General features: G+C 51.5%; 1 protein-coding gene across 4 annotated transcripts in view; it reads right to left on the bottom strand.

Moving 5' to 3' along the window:
- Positions 1 to 7936, bottom strand: part of CD99L2 (CD99 molecule like 2) — a 60740-nt gene that overhangs the window by 25374 nt on the left and 27430 nt on the right. Inside the window, exon 1 of one of the 4 annotated variants that reach the window (XM_045285472.1) lies at positions 1276 to 1300. The exons of the other annotated variants lie outside the window; for them this stretch is intronic. Coding sequence (XP_045141407.1) covers positions 1276 to 1285 — 10 coding nt within the window. The 5' untranslated portion in view covers positions 1286 to 1300. Of the gene's footprint in view, positions 1 to 1275; positions 1301 to 7936 lie in introns of those variants that run through there. 4 annotated transcript variants of the gene reach the window in all.

Here is a 7936-nt window from a genome sequence, read left to right as displayed (position 1 = left end):
TTCTAGTCTCAACCTGGCCTTTCGGCGGTGTACTGTAAATTCTAGTCTCAACCTGGCCTTTCGGCGGTGTACTGTAAATTCTAGTCTCAACCTGGTGTGGTCGTTACACACTGGGCTGCTAACTGAAAGATGAGCCATTCAGAACCACCAGCGGCTCCTCAGGAGGAAGACGGGGCTTGCGACTCCCGTAAAGAGTTCCTGTCTTGGAACCCCACAGGGGCAGTTCGACCCTACCCTAAAAAGTCGCCATGAATCAGAATGGATTGATCACAGTGTATTGTGTCTTGCGTTTGTCTGTCTTGCGTAGTCTCATGAGTTCTACGAGATGTTGTAGTGAACTTTGGAACCCTGGGCCACGAGGGACCACACTAAGGGGAGGAGTAGCATAGCATTCTGGGCCATCATTCATCTCCACCTCATTGGGAGCAAGAATTCAAACTCATTGCCATCGAGTGGATCCCAACTCCTGGGGACCCATTAGGACAGGGCAGGCCTGTCCCTATGGGTTAGAAAGGTGCTTTCTCCTGTGAAGCACCTGGTGGTTTCCAACTGCTGACCTTGCACTTAGTAGCCCAATGGGGAACCAGTACTCCAGCAGGGCTGCTCATGGGGCCCAGTCTAGGATCAATCTTGCTAAAAAAAGTTCCTTGTTGTGCTTGCCATTTCCTCCCAAACTTGAACAGTTTCACCAGTTTACCAATTAAAGTCGTTGATGGATGCAGAGTTTTCAGAGGCGCAAGTCCAGTTCTAGGTACCAGGTACAGAACAATGCCTGCACCTGGGCCTAACGGGGGCTCCACAAGGGTGGCCCGGGCAGCACCGCTGACAGAAGCACAAAGAAAGGAAGGTGAACAGACTGTGTCTTGGGAACGAGCTGTCGGGAACCATACTAAACAAATTAACGCAAGGGACAGAGGGTGTGTGTGTGTGTGTGTGTGTGTGTGTGTGTGTGTGTAATTCTATCTATATTCATATAAAATTTTTAAAGCTTGCACAAAGAAAGGGACAGAGGGGTGTGTGTGTATGTGTGTAATTCTATCTATATTCATATAAAATTTTAAAAGCTTGTACAAAGAAACTGTTAAGAGTAGTTAGGATTAGGGAATAGGAATAGAGGTCAGGGGAATGGAAAAGCAGTATGTTCCTATTATTTTAAACTCTTCCCTGCCATTTTTGCTTTCAATCGTGCGTACATATTTTCCATGTAGTAGTGATGATGCTGACAATGAAGACAGACAGAGATGTGGCAGAAGATATTCCGACATGTGTACTTACCTAGGCACATAAATATCCGTGTGCAGGGGAACGTAAAGGAGCCCTGGTGTTGTGGGGGTTACATGTTGGGCTGCGAATCACAAGGTCGGTAGGTTCGAAACCACCAGCCACTCTGAGAGACAGAGACTGAGCTTCCTACTCCTGTAAAGAGTTATAGTCTCAGGCAAGTCTACCCTGTCCTGTAGTGTCGCTGTAAGTTGGCATCAACTCAATAGCAGTGGTTTTTAGAATAGGGCATGCTGCAGGAAAGTTAGGGAAACTTCTTAGTCATAAGCAAACATCTTCAAGGACTGAGCTGCTGGGCCTGGGGTTTCAGGGCCATACTCTCAGGGAACACCAGGGTCCAAAGAAAAATAACATTAATTTTTAAAACTCGATATAAACAAGTCCAAAACCATAAGCCTCATGGGGCTTCCTTCCAACTCCCTCCCTACTTTCTCCTCCAAGAATGGCCAGAGTAGCTTCCTGCAAATAACATGCTACACAAGTCTTAAGACGTGCGAGAGGCAGCCATCCCCCCTTGCTGTTCACTGCTGCATACCATCTAGTAAAGCACTTGTCAGCACCATCCTTGATCTTGGGAGTCAACAGACCCAACCCATCTCTGGGCAAACGCCCCCAATCTCCATCAAGGTTCAGAGCTACAAACTACACCAAAGCCTGGCGGCTGTGATCCAAATAGAAACAGGCACTCTTATGCATGGCCCCACCCTTCCAGTGGGCTACAAAGCCCAATCCCAGGCTGGCATCTTTACTTGCCACTTGCTCCCATGGTCAGCCGTGTAACACCGCTGGCTGCTCCTCAGGAAAAAGATGAGGCTTTGACTCCCATAAAAAGTTGGAAACTTACAGGGGCACTCTGCCCTGGTCTATAGCGTGGTGGTGAGTGGCAGCTGCAGAGGGGCCACCAAGAATGCCTTTTCATTGCAAAAGCAGTGGCGTGGGGAAGCCTACCCATTGCTCAATGGCCTGAGCAGCTCCTTGAAGAAGTCCGTACAGGAAGGAAAATGCTAGTTCAGGCACAGACACAGCCCGCCCCTGGCATCTGTACAGATGGGTTCTGTCCGGAGAGGGAACGCCAGCGTCACCTACTGGCGCCACAAGCTAAGGGCCTATTCTAGTGGCGGGTGGCCAAAGGCCCTTGTTAGAGAATGCCATCACGGGCTGGCTGCCGGCCAGCATCTGCCAGCGCCTCAATTGAGTCGTTTCCTCAGGACAGCCCCTAAGTAACTCTTGGGTTGAATTTGATTCGGTGATCAAGCCCACCCTCCTCGGCTGCCAGCCCGCTGCCCTCAGCTCCTCCTGAGTGCCGCCCAGTCCGGTGGGTGTATCTCTCCCCTCCTCTGTCCAACTCAGGCCACCAGCCCCAGATGGCCATTTCCATGAAAAAGCCTTACATCGATTTTAAAGTCGCTCTTGCCACATGTCAGGTGCTTGATCACCCTAGATGGTTGGCGGGAAATGTGTTGGACCGGGCAGGGCAGGAACCCTCTCATCATCCTAGAGTTCCTCGGGAGGGCACCTCCAGGCCGGTGCTACACAGGCCTGGCAGACAGGGGCCCTCCTCTTAGGTCTGTTTGCTTGGATGAGCCAAACTGTGTCCCCACACAGAAACGGCTCTGCTCAGTGTCCACAGAAGTAGGACAGTGTACCGATATCACTTTGTGACAGACCCCTGCTTGAGTTTCATGCCAAGAACAAAGTCAGCTCTGAAAAGGAAGTGCCTACTCCCTATGGGGGCCGAGGCTGGGCCCTGGCGGCCACAGTCCTGGGAAGCAGTACGAGCATGTGTCCCCGAGCGGTCCCCACCTGGGTGGCCTCTTGTCCACCTCTTGCCTTGCATTGTGGTGCTCTGCACCCGTCAGCGGCTTTCTGGTCTTCTGGGATGAATGCATATCCCAGCTGCTCTGGTTTCTAAATGTTGACATGTTGACCTCTTCAGTGGCCAAAGAAGGACACAGGGATGCAAGTCACTCGTGTCACTGTGCTTGTGTCACCTGTGACAATGGTGAAAGGGCCCTGGCTGGGCTCCACATGTTTTTAGCATGATTCAAGCACAACCACTGCCAACATATGACACAGAGCCATCTTTCACTCCAAACACGGGGTGGCAGTGTTTTCCATTGGATGGTTCCAGCCGCGGTGACATAAATGCATCCGAGAAAGGCGAGGTGCCACTGCCCCGTCTGCCAGCCCTCTCAGTGAGGACAATGACACACTGGTGGCAGTTCAGAGACCACGAAGCAGGCCCCCAGAATCGACTTCAGAGATGGAGGGCTCACATCAGGAAACCCTTGGTCACTTGGGCGTCCGGAAATAAGACTAAGAGCAGCCTCAATAAATTGAGCTGGCTGATGGGCGGCCGCCATGTAAAAAGGCTGCTCCACCACCATGATCACATTGTGACCTCACCGGCTGTGGCCCCCAGGGCCTGGGCAACGCAGGGGTTACCCCGACTGGAAAGCTGCAGTTTAGAACACCGAGCTGGGGAGCAGGGGACCTCCAAGAATTGCCTGCTTGGCCAACTGGCCAAGCGTCTCCCAGTGTCAGCAGACTTTTCTCAGCAGACACCCGGGGAGCCCCCTGGCCGCCGAGAGGACCCCTGGAGCTGGGTTGCCTCAATCTCGGTTCGAATCCATTTGCCTTCGAGCCGACCATGGCAGCATCGCGAGAGCACATGCACACGCCTCTCCTCTCACTGATCGTCACCTGAGCTCTCAGCGAGGACAGCGACACAGTGCCAGCAGCTCAGAACGGCCACCATGCTCAACACCCCTGCAGTGGCCCTGAAGGAGGCCACCACTCACCCCCGCCCCCCACGGCCACCAACAGCGGCTTTCAGGAATTCATGGGGAGGGTGTAACGGAAAGGCCAGCAGTTCAAACCTACAGGATCACTAGGGGCTGAAACCCCTTCCATGGCCACCAGTTTGCTTTTTGGTTTTGTCCTTTTTTTTTTGGCGGGATATAGTTCCTGTGGCTTCGACAGCAACGGGCCACAAAGGGGGTGCCTCAAAGCCACAGAAGTGCTTTCTTTTCCAGTACCAAAGGCCAGAAGTCCCCGCCCAGAGGGTAAGCAGGACTGAGCTCTCTGATCAGGGCAGACCCCAGGCGGTCCTTGGCTGTGGCAGCAGGGCTCCAATCTCTGCCTCCGTCTCCTCAGCGTCTGTTCCTTAGCTAAGGCCCTCACTGGTGCCAGATGGGGACACTCCCCACCCCCGACTGGTCCTGGGAATCCGACCACCGTCTGGAGAAGTAGCCAGTAGAGCTGGCATGTGTTGGAGAATCCAAGTGGCCCCTTTGTTCCCAGAAAGTTGGCAGTGTACACTTGGAATCCTTTCTCGAGTCTATTTTGATAAGCTTGTAATGTCACACTTTCAACTACCATTCTTTAAAAAAAAAAAAAGGTTCCTACTTACAATTATGTATGATCTAATTGGGTAATATGACTGACAAAGGCCTTAATTAGAGCCCATAATTCGCACCCAGTGTGTTAGTAGGCCTTCCCTACAACTTGGCATTTGTGAATAGTACACGACGGCTCTGTCATTTGTGCAGTTTCCGCCAATTATGGGACTTGCAGGACATCTGAACGTGGTGCGTGGTGCTGACAGCGGCCCGACTACTAGAGTCCCTTATTTAGCTGAGAAAACACTTGCGTCAGTCACCTCCACCCAAAGCCTGGAAAGGGACTTCTGGGAGGGGGGGGGGGTCAACTCTAATGATCCGAAAGGAGCTTCATTTGCTCATCTTGTGAATGACTGCAATACTCGTGAAAAAGCAGCTTCACCCCCCTCCCCTTTTTGGATGAGAAGGCACGAAGCTGTCTATCAAAGCCCGCCCAGCACGAACCAAGGCCTGCATAGGGTCTGCCGGCAGCACACCCTACACCCAAGTGTTCTGGAAGAATCCAGAGGCAAGTGGGGGGTGTGGTTAATTCCCTAAGGCTTCCTGGACGTGGTGAGCTTGAGAGAAGGTTCAAGAAACAGGGAGATCATGGCTTGGTGAAGAAGGAGGACAAGAGGCAAGTGGCATATTTTCTCTTGACCAGAACACAGAGCCTCTCTCAGGCCAGGAGACGGGGAGTCACCCACACATGTTTGCACAGAGCCCCGTGGCCAGCCCTGAGATGTGGCACATTGATCCCATCTGCTTGGCACACTGGTGTACCACATGATCACAGCAGTTGCTGCCAGCTGTCGCTGAGTCAATCGACCTCTTCAATGGGAGCACATAGCCACCGCTTTCTTCTGCACTATCCGTGGATGGGCTCAAATGGCAAACCTTCAAGTTAGCGGTCAAGCACAACAAAGCCCCAGGAGAGATGAGCAGGGCCCCACACCAAACCCAGTTTGGTTGAGTCGATTCCAACTCCTAGTGAGCCGCTCAGACAGAGGAGAGCTGCCCCCTAGGGTTGTTACCTGCACATCTCTCTCCCATGGATCAGCCGGTGGGGTTGAACCACCAACTCGTCACTGAGTCATCAAGGCAGAACCCAGGGCACCTCCAGGTAGAGCCTGCCTTTGAACTCAACTTGATGTTGAAATCCAGTTCCTGGATCACTAACACAACTTTGGCAGACACCTTGAATGGCTGTAAAATATGTTTTCACCTGGATGCAGCACAGCAATGTTTCCCGAAGTGGGCAATAATATCGCCTGGGGGGGTGGGGGGGCGGTGTCCAGTAATGGAATCATCCAGAGGGGCTGCAAAAGTAGATCCTTAAAGTTTATCCAGGATAATGGGCTATAGAACAAAAACTGTGCATTGCCAGGGGGGCACTGCGTCAATTTTTTCCCTAAAAAGGGGCAGTTAGGCTGTGGTAGTTACATAATTTTGTGTCAACTTGAAGATGGTGCCTCCCTGTGTGTGTTTCCTGCTCATAAGGAGGGTCCAGGGGCCTCTCCCCACCTCCCTGCCTTCACCTTCCTGTTGAGGAGCCACGCTGACACATACACCAGCCCCGTGAGGCTTCCACCACCATTGGATCCGCAAGACTTCTCCTCCCTGGTCTGGGATCTTCCTGCATGTTGCATCATTGCTCGTGGCTGTGTGAGTCTGAAAGGGGACTCATGAACTGGTATCGGACTTATGGACTTGATCTGGACTGAGCTGGGAGGTTTGCTTGATATATGATGACTCCTTGAGATAAAACTCTCACATACACATGAGTGCCACTGGATTTGTTTCTCTAGCCAACCAGGCCTACCACATAGGCCAGATCTCTTTGGGAACCTGTGCCTTCCAGCCTGCCATGTGTCCTGAAAGCACTCTGGAAAGCTACACAGAATTGTTTTAATGTTCCATGCTGTTCACAAATATGTTGGTTCTCCTCCTTCTGGCAACTGTGGCAGGATTACACTCTGTAACCCCCAGCATGCTCCTCTGCTGTGAAGTTTGCATGGCCACGTGGCTTACTATGGGCAATGGAATTTGAGCAGAACTGACCCGCATCTCTTCTAGGCTGGAGCAAACAAGCTGAGCACAACTATTTAGGTTCCCTTCCCTGAAGCCTAGTGACTAGGAGTCGCAGACCCCGTACCAGGTGGTCTGACACGGAGCACGGGTGGGGACGAAAGCTTGGTTGTGCTTAAACCACTGGGATGTGTGTGATTGTTTGTCACCACAGCATTCCGTAGTCCATCCCGAGTGACACAATTGCCATGCGTGTTCAGGATGCCAAGATTCCTGACAAGAGATTATTTCCAGTGTCAACGTCTTCCACAGTGAACGCTGCCCATCACATCAAATTACCCCACTGGCTAAGCACCTGGTGGATCGTTAATTTCCAGGCTCTTTTTATCTCTTCTCTCCAAAACAGTGGTTCTCAACCTTCCTAATGCCGCGACCCTTGGAGACAGTTGCTCGTGTGGTGGTGACCCCCCAACAACAAAATTATTTTCGTTGCTACTTCATAACTGTAATTTTGCTACTGTTATGAATTGGGCAACCTTTGTGAAAGCGTCGTTTGACCCCCAAAGGGGTCGTGACCCACAAGTTGAGAACTGCTGCTCTAGAACTAAGTCTTGTGTTGTTGTTGTTAGCTGCCATCGAGTCAGTTCCGACAGAACAAATGTTACCGGCCCTGAGTCATCTCACCATTGCTCCTAGGCCTCAGTCAACCCATCTCGAGGGCCTCCCCACACAGCTTCTAGTCGCATAGCTTGTCCTTATATGTTTCTGCAGCAGATTTCCTCTGGTCCGCCCAAAATGCTCTATGGATCCAATTGCTAGAAACCACCTTTTAGAACAGCCTTACACCTGCCAATGCGCATGCTCAACTAAGACCTATTTTATAACCTTTGCACTAAAGAACAGGCACCCTCACTTTGGTGCTGTCAAAGCCATCCGCAACTTTATGCACATATTATTATCTCTGCAGGTCCACCTAGATAAGAGAGGCTGGACAAACAATGTGAGAAGAAAATAATGGGACCAACGGTCCCAGAGGGACATGAGAGTGTGGGAGGTAGGGGAAGGGAGGTGGTGTTGGCCAACCCAGGGAAAAGGGAACGAGTGGTTCAAAACATGTGCATAAGCAAACGTGGTGAAGAAAGCTGATAGTGCCTGGCTATCAAAAGATATAGCATCTGGGGTCTTAAAGGCTTGAAGGCAAACAAGCGGCCATCTAGCTCGGAAGCAACAAACCCCACAGAGAAGAA

Source organism: Echinops telfairi, unplaced genomic scaffold (genome assembly GCF_000313985.2).
Source record: "Echinops telfairi isolate 266 unplaced genomic scaffold, ASM31398v2 ScPeMD7_7472;HRSCAF=8510, whole genome shotgun sequence".
NCBI lineage: Eukaryota > Metazoa > Chordata > Mammalia > Afrosoricida > Tenrecidae > Echinops > Echinops telfairi.
The sequence above is the reverse complement of the archived record's forward strand: the minus strand, read 5'-3'. Positions and strand labels throughout refer to the sequence as shown.